General features: G+C 45.0%; 1 protein-coding gene across 1 annotated transcript; it reads right to left on the reverse strand.

The window, feature by feature from the left end:
- Positions 1–4,314: 4,314 nt before the first annotated feature.
- Positions 4,315–13,586, reverse strand: nckap5l (NCK-associated protein 5-like). The gene is made up of 11 exons (XM_025059140.1): positions 13,581–13,586; positions 12,711–12,902; positions 12,563–12,601; positions 12,358–12,477; positions 11,560–11,655; positions 8,417–11,280; positions 7,995–8,124; positions 7,494–7,566; positions 6,826–7,107; positions 5,779–5,930; positions 4,315–5,475 (listed from the first exon to the last, which is right to left on the reverse strand). The coding sequence occupies exons 1-11, from the start codon at positions 13,584–13,586 to the stop codon at positions 5,215–5,217; spliced, it is 4,215 nt and encodes a 1,404-aa protein (XP_024914908.1). The 3' UTR covers positions 4,315–5,214.
- Positions 13,587–15,864: the final 2,278 nt, after the last annotated feature.

A 15,864-nucleotide genomic window follows, 5' to 3' on the forward strand; every position in this document is an offset into this window, starting at 1 on the left:
CGGGAAGAGGAAGAAACACACCTGCACAAAATAAAACAAACCACTGCAGCAATCGCCTCGCCCCACAGGGGCCAATCATTGTTGTTTAAAAAAAAAAAAAGAAAGAAAAACTTAAAATGGCAGCGAGGTGTGACGTCAGACGCCCGAAAAGTTCGCCACGTGCTTTAAAAGCCACAGCTGAACGGATTTATCCCTTAATGGCAGCGCGACCTGGTCCGGATGAATGGCAACGATAGAAAGGTAAATGGCTTTTAGCTTTCTCTTCCCTACTTCTGGTATTTTGAGTCGGTATATTAGTCTTAGCTTAAATAGCTTAGACTTCACTTAATAGTGGAAGAAACCCGTTTTCGTCAGCTTTGGTTAAAAGAAATTGTAAAATGGCTGACCCACGTCAGAATTTGTTTGGAGATTTGTTTTACCATTTTAGTGTTTAAACTCCAGCTCCAGTGTCTTCTAGAGTGAATTTCTAAGAAAAAAAACTGTTTTTTTAAAAAATCTTATTTTATCAAACTTGTAATCAACAATGTTTGAAATTAACAGATATGTTGAGATTTCTGCACATGGAGACCAGGCTGAAGTTGTCCAGCATCAAAGAACACTTTTAAAATTGAAAGACTGAAAAAAAGGTGAGTGATTAGTGGAGTCAAACTCTGGTTTTCTATTTAATAATAAAATAATGAAAAATGTTGTGCTCACACCAAAACCTCAGTACTTAACATGACTTTTTTTTTCTTTCTTTTTTTTTCCAGATCAATCGTCCTGAAGATCTTCAACAAAGTAAGGTGCTTGGTTTTTTAAAAATTTATTCTGTGCGGCCGCTGTGTCGCTGCTGTGCTCTGTCAGGCCGCCGTGCCTTGCTGGATGTCTGTGGTTGAACGTATTGACCATAGTATAACAAAAAGTCAAAAGACTGACTAATAGGAATGGGTTCAGTGATATTGTGGGGCTTCCGCTTGGCTGCTATGGCTACCTGTTCATTTACCAAAGTGGTCTAGTCTCTAATTAGTTTTAATTTAGAGTTCACTGGCAGTTTATTTAATTGCAACAGTCATCAATTTTGACGTCCCGTTTGCGGTCACGAGTTTGGACGTTGCGCTAATTTCTACGAATTTCGATGCTGCACTCATTTGTAGCGATATTGGACGTTGCGCTCATTTTCAACGATACTGGACGTTGCGCTCATTCTCTACGATATTGGACGTTGCGCTAATTTTCCACGATTTTTAGACGTGAGTTAATTTTTCTACGAGTTTGGATGTCCTTGTCTTCCTTCATGGTTTTGGATGTTTCGGTTGCTCATCATTTTCCTGCTCTCCAGTCCAGAGGACCTGAATTCCAGCTCCATCTACAACAACAGGGCCATCCAGGACTCAAGGTTGTGTGTGTTCGTGTATTTTGTAAATGTATATTCATGTATTTTCCATGTATGTATTTGTACATTTTATAAATGTGTATTCATGTATTTTCCATGTATGTATTTGTACATTTTGTAAATGTGTATCTATGCATCTTTGTATTTGTGCCTTTTTGTAAATGTATCTTCAATGTATTTATACATGTTGTAAATGTAAATTCATGTATGTATTTGTACATTTTGTAAATGTATACTTGTTAGTACGTTAGACTTTTGTAGATGTATAGTCATTTGCTTTTTGCTTGTTTGAGTTCTCACTGCAAGTGGCCTTCACTGTCTGTACTGTGGGTCTTTGGGCTGTTGTCAACCCCTGGTCTTCCTAGTTTGCATGACCCTGTGAACATCATAATCTGCATGTTTCCCTGGTTTAATAGTGTGGTTGAGTGCTTGTCGGGGTGTTAGTCTAGTTGAATATCTGCTAATATTTTAGTGTGTTGACCAGAGTAAAATTTGGTCGGTGGAGGGGTTATTTATATGACGAGTATACTATACAGTTAATTAAGTGTCTTTGCTTGAGGTAAGACATTTCAGATGTTGGATTTAAATTATTATTCAGCTCATAGATATTGTTTCAAATGTTAAATTTCCCTTATCAAATTTAAACTCACCAGTCCTGTCCAACTGACAATATTTAGGCTTAAATTGTCCTTAATATCATTAATCAGTTTGGCTTGTCTCCGTCTGCCAAGTCCGTTTCCTGTTAAAGACGAGTCTGCCCTTCTGTGGCATTTAGTCGGCGTAGCTGGGAGGCCTCCCGGTAGGGGACTATTGTCCTCTGCTAGATTCTTCGCTTTACTCTATTTGCAGGGCTAAGGTAGCAAATGTTATAAATATGCTGATGTAATCAGGTAGGGATACAGGTTAGGTTGCGCGTTTAGGTTCTTTAATAGAAAATGTACTTGACTAAGAGACAAGCCAGGACTTGGTGAAGATTAAGTTAATATTTACAACTTCAAATTATCTAGAAAATGTATTCATTATTCTGGTGTTTAACCTGGGTTAATGGTGTTGATCAGGGTTGGTGGTGGTGTCACCCAAGCTGTCCTGATTGGCTGAAGGTGGTAAGATCAGTCAATGAAACAGGTAAGACTCCATGGTGTTTACCCTGAGGTGTTGGATCCATAGAAGTTCAGGAACTCTGGTGTCCCGGACTGTAGGGTGGAAGTGGCCCAGGTGGACTGAGTCATTGGAAGCGAGGTCTTCTCAAACACAGGATGTCTTCAGGTTGGTCCTTCACATTGATTCTGTCCAGTCTCTCTGCCACTGTAACACATCTGGGGTTTTTTCCTGTCAGAATATTTCACCCAGTACAGGAGCCATCTCTGTCACTGAAGACCAAGACTACGCAGCAGACGATCTAGATGAAACCCAGAGCTGACGTGGGCTACATGTGAGCTAGTCCTCAATGATGCTGTTCTATCTCATGTCATTCTGTGTCTCTGCCAAAGGGACTGATGTTTGATTCTTTCAGGATACTCCCCCTCACTAGGTCCAGGTGTTGACTGGACGTAGTCATGCTGTGGTACTTGAAGAGGCTCCACCCTGGTCAAGTCACTGCAGCCAAGTTACTCCAGACCTGCCTCCGTTCTACTGGGTGTCTTAAGGTTGTAACTTCTACTAAATCCTGTTGTGGTTGGTTTGTTGTTGTATAGAAACTCATTTGATTCATTCATGTCCAGGTACTGACCCCATGACCCAGACTCACCACAGCTGACGGCAGGTCCCATTCTAATCCCTGCTCAGCTGTATATGGATTTTATTTTATTATTTAATTAAATTTTTTCTACTGATAAGGTTGACCATTTACTAATCAGCATGACATTTCATGGATTTTCCAAGATTTGTTCTTTGGTCACTGATGAGTTAAACTACACGCTTGATCCCAGATTTATTTTTGTTTTAAGTTTAAATCAGTCAGAATTTAATGAACTGGATTTCTTTCACAATAACTACACTTCACTAACCTCCTTCACTACTGTCCTCACTCTTCTTCTTAAAGTAATCCAGTTAGTAATTCTTACTGAGTGTTGCACCATGGCTGCAGTTTCCAAAATCAGACCTGGATCCATCTGATTTTGGGACCTGGGGTCCCTCCATGGTACAACATTTTCTTTCTTTTTGTTCACTTTAGAACAGAATGGATGAAGATCTGGTTTGTGATCAAGCCTTTGTAGTTATTTCATCAGTGACCTTTAGTCCACGTCAAAGACTATCCATGAGAACCATGGTGGTTCAGTTCATGGCTGCCTTGTTTGTTGTTTTGATTGTGTAGCGTTACTTTGACTTTTTGTCTTTAATGGTAGATTGTTTTTTTTCTTGTGCTGTGACCTACATTCTTATTCATTTAAACTGTCAAAATAAACTAATTATAAAATTAATTTTGATTGTACCGTCTTCCCTCAAATCCATGGACTTCAAAAAGACAAAATGTTGACCTGTTGTGGTTGACTGACCTGCCCCTATCCTCATGACCCACATATGTTAAATTGTATTTAAAAGACTGACCCTGATTAGACCTTTCCTCGGTGGGAACTTTATAAAATGACTCTAAATGAGTTTAACAAATAGAATTACATTTGTTAGTGGAAACACTGAAAGTCTTCTCTTTGTCCCTTCGAGACCCCAAAGGTCATGTGAAAAACCAAACTACATTTTCTCTTTATGACATTTGAAAGAAATGAGGGTTACGTGTAATCTTCGTAAGCAAAGAGTTTTTAGTCTGGGTTCACTAAGCGTTCGACGGAAATTATTAGTTGACCAAATCAACACAGGTTACGTGGAGTGCAAGCATGTGAACTGTCATAGTAACGGTCAGATAGTTTCCTGATGGACGGGACGGTGCTTTGCTCCGGCTGTTTGTGACGAGCGTTCTCGAATCGACGACTAAAAAGCAACAGCAGTAAATGAAACGATTTTAATTAGAAAGTTGAAAAAACGGCAGTAGGTTCATCCGACCTCTAGTGACTAAAGAACAAACAGCAACAGAGAAGTTGAAATACCAGGGGATGATGGAAATCTACAGGCCAGGAGCCAAATATTCACAGAGATTACAAAAAAAAAATGACAGCAAGTGATGTACACTTAAAATAAATAAATATTAGAAATACATATCCACTGAATAATGTAGCCATTTCTCTTCTCTATGTCATTATTGCTGGTATATATTACCTTTAAATGTAGCATGACTCAAAACAGACAAAACAATATCAACATGACAGCGACGTTGTTTTTATATTTAATTGTGATGCGTGAAGGGTAAGGATCACTGACATGAACATTCTTTTTTTTTTTTTCTGAGTTGTTTTTTTTCTTAAATAGATGATGTGATGAAATGATGGAGAACAGAATGGAAGTATTGATACAGTACTTCAGGTATCAAACTGGTCAGCTCCCCCTTGCCCCCCCCCCTTGCATGTACAACAAAGTTCCATCTGCCAGGATGAAAGAAAAACAAACACAGGCTGCAGTTTGTGCTAATCGTCATCACATCCATGCGTCTCATTGTCCTGCGTCTCGCAGGAAGCTCCACAGCGCAGTCTGATGGAGGAAAAGTCAAACAACTTGTCATGGTGTGGGTTTTGGCTTCACGTTTATTGGAAATCCTGAGCAGAAGTCTTATGTCCAGTTGCATCAGAAACGACTGGTGAGATCTTTGTGGACGTCCACAGGACTCAGTCTCCGTTCCTCCGAGGTGGCAGCAGCTCCTGCGGTGTCAGTGCGTCCGGCGACCAGCAGAGATCTGAGTTCGGAGGGCTGCTGAGGTTTGTCGTCAGTCTGATCTCCTCAGTGCTCTCCGAGGATCATCCTTGGCTGCCGCAGGACGACAGACTGTCGTACAGAGAGTCGCTCAGAGACTCCGGAGTCTCCAGGACCTGAGGGCGGCTGGGAGACAGCGCTTCCTCCGGCCGCTCCCTGAGAAGCTCCAGCCCGGCCTCACGGCTCATCTCGGGGACGCTCGGAGTGCGGTTCTTTCCCCTGCGGTTCATTCCCGTTTGTGCCGGGACTGGCAAGCTGCCGGGGTCAACCATACGGCTGGAGGACGGTCCGCTGGACTTCATGCCCTGAGGAGGACAAAGTTTGGGTTAAATGCGTTATCGCGTGCAACACATCTGATCTCACAAAAAACGTAGACGTGACCAAACGCAAACGTCCACGGATGAAAATCAGATCATGCCCATTTAAACATTAGAAAACAAAGCATCAGTACTACAATTACTGAATATGGTGTACAAATGTGAAAAAGTGCCCCCTACTGGCCAGTTGGGGGAAATGATCTTTTTTACTCCCCTTCATTATTTTTAGCACCTCGAGGCTAAAATGTTGTGTTTACGTTATAATTTAAAGAGGAAGGTTAAACCTCCTACCCCTCTGAACGGTGACCCAAATGACACCGTCTCCTCCTCCTCCTCCTCCACTGCCAGGTAGACCTCTGCAGGTCCTGACGGAGTCTTGAGGTTGGGGAAAGTCCACGTCTTTGTGCGAGGAGAAAACATGTTGGCTCCATGAACTTCTTTGTCTAAAAAGAGACGTAAACGAGGACAGATGTGAGTTGGTCTGTCAGGCTGAGTAACAACACTGGACAGGAAACAGTCTCGGGTTTTACTCCTTAATATGGATGAAGTAGCGGATGTCGTTGAAAGTATTTCATGAATTGAAGTACTAAAAGTCAGGAGGGCTGACGTCAGGATCTCTGAGTCACGGCTCTTTGGAGAAATATTGCAGTTTGTGCAGATCTACTTATTTATATACAAACTCTGGCATTTCCTGCGCTGCTCACGTCCAACTGCTGCAGCAGCTGACGATACAGAAGCTTAACAACAACACAGTCGAGTGGTGCTTCTCTCTGTCAGAGCTCGGTTCGTGACTTTGGAGGAAACACGGCAAGACAGAGTTTAGACACAGTTTTTTTTGTTCTGTATCATTTTAAATACAGTGTTTTGAAGCAACAGCTGTTGTTTTTTCCAAGTGGAGCCTCAGTGGGAGGGACAGCTACAATCTTTGGGTGCAGAGAACGTTTGGGAAGCGTTTTTTAGACGAAGCTGGTTTATTGTCCAACTCAGGGCCAAGTAAACATTAAACCTTGGACTGTGTTGGACTGTGGGTATAAACTAGAGCAGTGATTCTCAAACTGTGGTTAGCGTAGCACCAGTGGTACGCAAGCGCCCTCTAGTGGTATGTGGGGAAAATTCACATTTTCACATTTACCTTTTCAATTAAATAAATCTGAAACATACAGAGGGATTGGGTTCAAACCTCGTTGTGACACAGTGTAGCATCTGTTTGGTTCTATTATAGTAAAAATAAAAATAAAATCTCTGTTTGGTTCTATTATAGTTGAAAATCGCTGTGTTTTTACTCTGCTGTGTTTTTACTCGTGTTGTTAGTTCTGTGTTGACGGAGTTTCTCATCACCTTCGTGAATGACGCTGGCGGAGCTTCTTCCCTCCATCATGGAGCCGCTGTACTGTATGGTGGGAATCAGCTGTTTGTGTTGTGAGTAGCACTCCTCCTGTGACGTCAGCTCTCTGTCCAGGGTCCGGGCCCGTCTCCCAGCCCTACCCGGGGAGCCCGAGGAGTGGTGCTCCCCGCCGGCCCTTGCTCTGGAGAGCCCCCTTCCTGTCGCGCCGCTGCTGCAGTCAGGCAGGGGGAACGTGCCAATGCCACTGTCCAGGGTGTAGGTGGAAGCACCGGAACCTGGAGAGGAAAGAATTAGAAGAGTAACGATTAGAATTTGAATAATCAATGAAGCAGAAAGCAATTAAGCCATGTGAATTTTTTTTTAATTTGCTTGACTAATGAAATGATCAAAGCAACAGCGTAGCTGCAGCAGCTGAATTCTCCTTTGGTAAAAACTGGATCAGAGCTGATTTCCCTCAGAGACCTGGTCCTGTTTCTTCACCATCTGATATGGAAATGAAGCTGTGCACTAATGTATGCCCCGTATGGAAATAACAGGATGTGTTTGTTCGTTAAAACAAACAACCAAACCCTGAGATACTGAGGTCTGCACATCAGTACTGGTTGTGAAAGTTCAACGACTTCATGTAAAAATACTAAATCCTCAGACAAACTCTTCTCACCTGCAAAGTGCTGAGAGTGAACTGAATCCACCAGGTTTTCGTCCGACGTGATCTTCCTGATTCTCTCTGGTCCCTGCGTGAAAAACAAAACATTAGAGAAAACAGAAACATCCTGTAAATCCAGACTCTTGTAAGACAAATTCAGGTGTGTTTTTTTCCCCCCTACACTAGACTCTGGACTTCACTGTGTCTCCTTCACAGTTGCTCTATCCTGAGTAGCAGTTGCTAACACTTAGGGTCCACTTCAAGATCAAACAGTGTCTCCATCTGTGCTTATATGAAGCTACAAGTAACAAGTATAGAATTACACGACGACATGAGAGAGAGAGTGAACGGTGAAGACGTCACAGGAGTTAATCATTAATGATAAAACATTACTGTCCATGTAAATGAAGGCCTAGGAGTTTCAGCTGTAACCACTAAGCCACCACTGCCCCTGTGAACACCAGCTGTTTGTTTTTTTTAAGGAAGGAATTCACAGAGGTTTATTATCTGCCGTACCTTCTCCATATCGTCTCGACTGCTGTTGTGACTGATGACGTCGCTCTGCTGAGAAAACACTGATTTCGAAGTCTTGCAGTCAAACGAGAGCCGGCGCTGGGGAACACTGATCATATCCTTCCCGTCCACTCTGCCGTTAAAGAAAACCACACACATTGAGTGTTACTGTTGGCACAGTCAAAAAATGACTGGTAACTTGTCCTGTTCTAAAATGTGACCTATCAGCATCCTTGTTGTGGCTCTAGTAGTAATTACTCATTACACGTTGTGTAATGGCAGTAATACACTTCCCAAAGAAGTGCACGACATGGATTTCCTGTTCGATTCCCACCTAATTAGAGAGGTTCCTAAAAGGTCACAGCAGTTCTTTACACCTCCACGTTGTTACTGTCTCTTTAAGAATCCTCTGCTCGAGTGCTCACCTGTTCAGCAGCTGCTGCATGAAGTTGTCAGAGCGAGCTCCTCTGTACATGACGGCCAGCTGTCCCTGAGCCTGGTCCATCACCACCTCACAGGAGTGTCCTCGGCCTGCCTCCAGAGCCCTCCTCAGACCCTCGGCCTTTTCCATCAGGGTGGAGATGTTCAGACCCTCCACACCTTCTTTACACCTGGAGGCCACTTTCACGGAGTCCCTGCCCACCGATGGGATGTTAATCTTCCACTCCTTCTTCTCGTCCTTTGTTTTGGTGGCGTTCCTGCTCAGCGCCGGCAGCTTACTCTTCTTCAGGCCGAACCAGCTGGCGATGCCATTGGAGGCCTTCTGCTTGACCTCACTGCCCTGCCCCACTTTATCCTGCTCCTGGAGCTTTAGCATGTTCTCCTCGATCCCCTTCATCACCTTCTGCTCGATGGCCGACTGTGGACTGGGCACGGGCTGAGGCTGGACGCTGTCTGAGCTTTTGTCCACCTCGGATGTTGGAGGTCTTGGTGGAGGAGGTGGGAGACTGTCTCCATATGTCGGATTCTTTTTCCCTTTCCCGCTGATTTTGTTCCTCTCTTCTGATTTGGACGAGTAACGCGGAGCCTCCGCGGGCTTCCCTCCTCTGTGAACAGATGGACCCTGACAAGGTTTGGACGGGGACTTTGGAGGGATCTTGTTGGGGCTGCTGCTGTTGTGAGAACTTGGTTTGACATTATAGGCAAGATTTAGGGAGCCAGGACACTTGATGTTGTTGCGAAGTACCTGTGGAGCGTCTGTGTTGGGGGACGGCAGACCTATTTTGCTCTTGGAGCCTTCAGGCCTGACCATACAGAGCTCCTGTTTGACCACCGCAGCAGAAGACTGGGATTTTAAAGCCTGTTCGTAAAGTTGAGAGGAGCTGGGATGCTTCAACCCTCCACCGACGCTTTTAGGTTTACTATCCAGGGAGTCTGTGTATTTTGAGTGTCTCTGCTCCTCCTTCTGAAGTTCCAGGGGCCTCTCCACTGTCTTACTCCTCTCCTCCCCAAAGGCACCTTCATTTGCTGCGTCCACGGGTTTCAGACCGACCTGTAAATCCTCTGAGCTCCTCAGTTTTCCCAGTGCAGCCAACCTGTCTTTGAAAGCATGGTGGCTGGAGTCGGCCTGGGGTCTTACTGCACCTGCCGCTGGTCTCTTAGGGATGGATGAGGAGTCACTCCTTCTGGCTGGAGGCGGAGGTGGTGCCTGAGAGACCTCAGACCTCTGCACGGTGACCTCTCTTTTGTCAGTCTCTGGTTTTTCCCTGATTCTGACCTGAGCATTACTGACGACAGACGAGTTGGCCAGGCTGGAGTGATTGACCCACACTGGACTGTCCGAATCCCCTTCATCTGATTCGGACTCCGACGTGGACGAGGACGACTGCTTCCGATCAGGAGGAGACAGAGGAGGATTCATGGAGCTCTCTGGTAATGACTTCACCAGTTTCCTCTCCCCTCCACTAGGCTTCGTCTGACAGGGAAGAGTCGTTCTCTTCTCAGGGCCCTGGATGTGTTCTTCCTGTTTTGCGTTTGTGGACACGTTGCAGACATTTTCATAATGAGGAACCCGATGAGAGGCTTTGGGTGAGGAAGAGGATGTAGAAGAGGAAGCAGAAATCTTTGAGCCAGCGCTGGCTTTAGGGGCAGACAGGCTGCTGTAGCTGATGTCCTTAGTAGGAGGTGAGCAGTCTTCAGCCTGGGGAGGGGAGGTGGGGGCAGAATGTGTGGCGGGGTAGGACTCAGACCTGGAGGGTGGAGGAGGGGGCTGTCTGCAGCGCTCTGTGGTGGTGGCTCTGCGTGTGGGCACGGGGGAGTGGTACACCTCGTAGTTGTTCGTGCGACAGGGGATCCTAGAGCTGCGTGTCAGCTGCGGGCTCAGACGCACAGCGGACGTCGCAGGAGCCTGAGATTTCTCCCCGATGGCGGGAATCTTTAGGAATTTGAGTAGTTTGGACGGGGAGTTGATGGCAGCTGTTTTGTCACCGAGGCAGGAGGAGCTGGGGCTGATGGAGGCGCTGGCCCTGACAGAAGAGGCCTCCTGGACTGTGGTGTCCTTCTCAGGGACAGACGAGGGGTCATTCAGACTGGGGTTGACAGAAGAGACCCCCGTGATGTTGTGAACGTCGTCTGTCATGTCGTTATCAAAGTGGGACGCCTCCGTCACAGAGCTGGGCAGGTGGGTGGTGGCACAGAAACCAGTGAGCTCTTCAGGGTCAGCGGCGCTGACACCACTCTCAGTCACGTCGCTCTGCTCCTTCTCCGCCTCCATCACCTCCTGGCTCTGATCAGACGCTTCAGTGAGCGATGAGTGAGCAGCGGGGCCGGCTGGTTGCTGGTGGGCTTCATTCTTGGTGCATTGTTTAGGCGGGGGGACAGACTTGCTGTGACATTCACTAATAGCAGGTGCAGATACTGCGTGGCTCTGGGCGACCTTTGAGGGACTACAGACGTGGCTGCACGGCTTCAGAGGACCCTCCAAGCTCCTCTTGCAGTGTAAACAGCAGGTGTTTCCTGCCTCGCACTTCACCGCTCCGTCGCCATTTGCATGTTGGTGCGTGTCAGTGTCAGAGCAGGAGCAGCGGCAGTGTGAGTGGTGGGATTTGCATTGTAATGGAAGAGGGTCAGCGCTGGCCAGAACGGCCTCCGTGGACATGAGCACCTGGCTGTAGTCACAGAAGGACAAGCTGGTGGTGGACGGGTGGAACTTGAGAGGGTCCGTCTCCTCCATCTTGCGCAGGACCTCCAGGATGTGTGCTTTCTTCTTGAAGAAGGGGGACAGCGCCTCCATGGAGGCGGTGGGACCGTGAGGCCCCGGGGAGGAGTGCTGTGTGCGGTAGCCGTTTCCCTGCGCATAGAAAAAGAAAGGTCTTCATCAGCGAACAATTCAGCGCTGACACAGCAAACAATGTCGTTCACGGAGACCTTTGAGTGAATGCTGCAGGAAGTGAGTGCAGCCCAGATTAGCAGCAATGGCCTTTTTTTAATAAACACAATGGTGGAGAACGTTGTTAATGTCAGTAGAGTGACGTATCACTCAAGTGTGAACAGAGACTCTCAGGACACCCTTCCCCCCATCCCCGCCTCCCCCCGTCTGATTCAGCCTCGATGGTTGTGTGAAGTTCACCTTGGCTTGTGCTTCAGTCTGTGCAGACTCCACCTGTTTGGCAGAGTCGATGTGCAGCTGTGCATTGTAGTCAGGGAGGGGTCCTCCTGCGTGGACCTGTAACAGGAGATTCATGGGGCAATTACAATGCCACTGTACACACCACAGGGCTATTATATACACAGACAAGCTGGAGCTACATTGTCTCTGCATCTGCTGAGACAATGTAGAGCAGAGGTGAGAAGCCTGACATCCATTAGTGGCTCAGCAGTGTTTGAAAGAATGAGGCTAAAGAAACCAGTGGCTCCATCTGTTCATAAAAAAAAAACCAAACAGATCTGGGCTTTTGGAACACTCACAGGTGCACCATGTAAGATTTAGAAAATTGCTAAACAATTGACTTTTATTTGTAGAGATTAATTGAGAATAACTGATTCTGTCGACTCCATAATCCTTTGAAAGTATAACGTGTTACTTGTCCTGATCGTAGCTGGTTATTATTGCAGCGCTCGCATGAACCAGAACAAAGAACAGTAACCACTGTGACGTTCTTTACCTTCAATCTTTTACTACATGCCTGGTCACAAATGAGAAACGAACCTCTCCTATAAAAATATTGCCATGTAAAAATATGTCTGTGTAGGCTTTTAGTCATCCAGGTCATTTGATCCAAAAATAGTTACATCAAAGGCAACATAAAACGAGTGACGAGCATCGTTACGTCAACTGTGGAAAAAGTGGCGTAACGTGAGCCCGCCTCGACGCTCATCCTTTCTTAGTGACAGTGAATCATTCCTGAATCCGTGGACGCTCCATTACCTGATAGTTAGCAGCGGGGTGGTTGGGCAGTTTCTGTTGAAAAAGCTCACAGAGCGCTCGGTTCTGCCTCTCCAGGTCAAACACCAACATTTTCAGCTTGATGCACTCCTCTCTCAGATCCTGCTCAGCGACAGACAATGAATGAAACAACTGACGGAATACGGTCTGTGATGTCACCAAAAGGAGTCTGTGATCACGTAAATACCTTTTGGTTGAGCAGAGCTTGGACCACGTGGTTAGCCACCTGACAACAACAACAACAGGAGAACGTCACTGACTTGTGTATTTTGTGCTGTTGTGCAGTTGTTGCTGGTTCTACGTGACAGATGTGCGATGTAGACCGCGATGCTCACCTCGTCCAGGCATCTCTCGTAGGCCTCTCTCTGACTCTCATTTGCCAAAATGAGAGCTGAATTTTCGGCCTGTGGTGAAAAACACGTCAGTGATGAAAAGACAGTGTTATGTAATGTTGATTTATTCACTGAGTGCAGCCCACATGGAAACAAACATGAAAAAACGACCACCAGTCGACTGGTGTTCTGCTTCTACTTTAGTTTTCCTTGTGTTTGAATAAAATATTGTCTTTTAGCATGCTAATGTTGCACATCATCAGCTATTTTATATACGCATGATAAGGTGACGGTCACAAAATGATTAGTTTATTAGACAGTTCCATAGTGTAGCGGTTAGCCCGCCTGCCTCGGGAGCAGAGAGTCCTGGGTTCGAGTCCCAGAGGAACCACATGCTTGGCGCCTACATATCTGCTGTTAATGCAAGAATTTCCCAAATATGGGATCACTATATTTCAATTTTTTTTATTTTAAACAGGTTAATCATTTTGTATTAATAATTATGTCAAATTTCAGACACTAAATCCATAAGGTTAGCATGCTAATGTTGCACATCATCAGCTATTTTATATACGCATGATAAGGTGACGAGAATGGATGGATGTTAGTGCAGTGGTTCCTAAAGTGGGGCACGGGACCCCCTAGGGAGACACAGATTGAGTTCAGGGGTCACAGCAAGTCACGTTAATTTCATTTTTAATATTTTCTTTATTTGTGCAGAGTGACAAAATTTTCTGTGTTTTCCGTGCTCAACATCACACAGTAACAACAATGGCAGTCGCCAGGCTACCCCTGACCCTGCGCGAGAGGCTAATTCGGCTAACTGGCTACTCGGTTAGCCGAATGCTACTGCTAATGATTCCACTTTTGCACTTCCATCTTGAGCACCAAAGCGGGAGTGGCCGTGTCCTACAGGGACAGGAGTCGTATTCAGTGACTCCGATTAATCGCTGAATTTACTAGCGGAAGCATTTGATTCAACATCGCTCCCCATCCGGGCAGGATCCATAGTCTCCGTGGTTAAACTCTCCGCTAAAGCCCAGCTTCTTTGGAAGTCCATGAAGTTAAAGTTGTGGTTCTGCAAAGTCAGAAGAACTGCACTTCCTGTTTGTGTTTGTGTTGTGTTTCTACACCGACTGTGAGCAGCCAAATTATCTCTCCACCTCTGGTTGATTCTTTCAATTACACTTTTATAGCACTGACTCATGTGTTTACCAGAGGAGTCTGTGTACTTTTACACAGTCGACGAAATCAACTTGTCGATGGGAAACGATAGAAAGATAGATCCACATAACAAAGATGGAAAGAACCAAACAGAAGACCTGAACTCTTCAAATATTAATCAAGGACATCCAGTAATAAGACTTTAGCAGAGGAAGTAAAAGGGCCAGACTCATTTAGAGCAGTTTAAAGTTGCCAGCACACAATGTCACCACACTGAAAATGGAGCCAAAAACACCAAGGATGAACTAAGGTCTGAAGAAAAATCCAAATGTTCACTAAAATGAAAGACAAAAGTTTAAAGGTGTAACATATTTCACATATCATAACATTTCAGATGTTAGGAAAAATGATGAAATAAAACAGTAATAATAACAGTAACAATCATTTTCTAACCTTATGCCACGGTCAAAACTCTATCTCAGAAAATACTACAAAAGACAGACAAACATCTACTACACTCTGATGACTGTCATTCATAAACACTCAATACACTATAAAAAGCCTCTATCATAAACAGCTGCATGTGTGTCTTGATTGGTAAATGGAGAATGTTCATTCAGCAACACAGTACTGAAGTACCTGTTAATTAAATAATTACCAAAAATAATACCATTCGACTGAAGTACTGAATGGTAGAAGATGACAACAGAAACAATAATAGTGAATAGACAATGACAAGGTTCAATTATGTTAGTTTATAATATACACTATATATATATATGTATGTGTACATTTTTGGGAAAGTCTTCTTCTGTCATTACAACACACAGGATTGAAAGTGTTGTTTTGCATGGGAAGTAGTTGGCGAGCAGCGTTATATGCTGAGGACGGCTTTGTTTACCTTGGCCTGTTCTGTTCTACACCATACATTGGATTGTGAGACAATCACTTTCCTTAGTTTCTGTTGGTTTTTAGGACGTTTTTGCGCCTCATTATGGCTCCTTGGCGTGAGTCAGACTCTTCTGAGAAAAAAAACCTGAGAAAACATTGAGGTCTCTGAGTACCACCATGATGACCAACATTAGAATACAGCAGCGCAGGCCTTCCCTGTTAGCTTCCACCACAGGAGAGAGGTTTAGAAATGTTTAGAAAGATGTTTATGTTTAAATGTTGTATTAATTGTGCATGGTATGTTTCAGATTTATTCCATTGAAAATGTAAATGTGAAAATATGAATTTTCCCCCACGTACCACTAGAGAGCACTCACGTACCACTGGTGGTACGCGTACCACAGTTTGAGAACCACTGGTCTAGAAAACGAGACTAGCGTTCGGCTCTTCATCAGGGGTGGTCCGATGGGTAGCCAACCCACCCTGGAAGTTTGGGGCTGGATGTAATCAAACCCCAAACCTTCTGGGCCACTCTCGTCTACTACATCATCATCATCACACACTGATTTCCATTAGTTACTTTCAAGACCCAAGGTCAAGCTTCTACAACATCTTAAAATTTTTGATTAATAACCAATGTGGGTCAGAGCAGATTATAATTACACTCCAGCACCAGGAAAAGAAGCTCAGGCCGAGCACAGAACACGCGGCTTAAAGAGAGAACGCAATATTACGTTGACTTTCCGAAACCGAAATCACTAAATCAAGAACCTCTAAAGGACATTGAACTCTTAACATCGGACTAAGCCGAGCTGAGACCTCCGGACCTCCACGCATCTCTGTGGATGAGGCTGGAATATTTGGGATTCAGAGTTGTTTTTCTTTACAGTGTAGCAACCACTGTGTTGAGGATTACGAGGCAGAGCCTAATCCATTCATCCTGCACTGTTTCAATATACACTGCGTAAGACTTTAAGCCTTTATGTCCATGTTTCAACTTCAACACATCCACAGATCAAACCGTCGCCCCACCACATTGTTCTCACGGGACTGAGGGACTCTGCAGGGCCGGCCTACTGGGCACGGAGCCAAATGTGCCTCA

This window comes from Cynoglossus semilaevis, chromosome 10 (assembly GCF_000523025.1).
Source record: "Cynoglossus semilaevis isolate Cse_v1.0 chromosome 10, Cse_v1.0, whole genome shotgun sequence".
NCBI lineage: Eukaryota > Metazoa > Chordata > Actinopteri > Pleuronectiformes > Cynoglossidae > Cynoglossus > Cynoglossus semilaevis.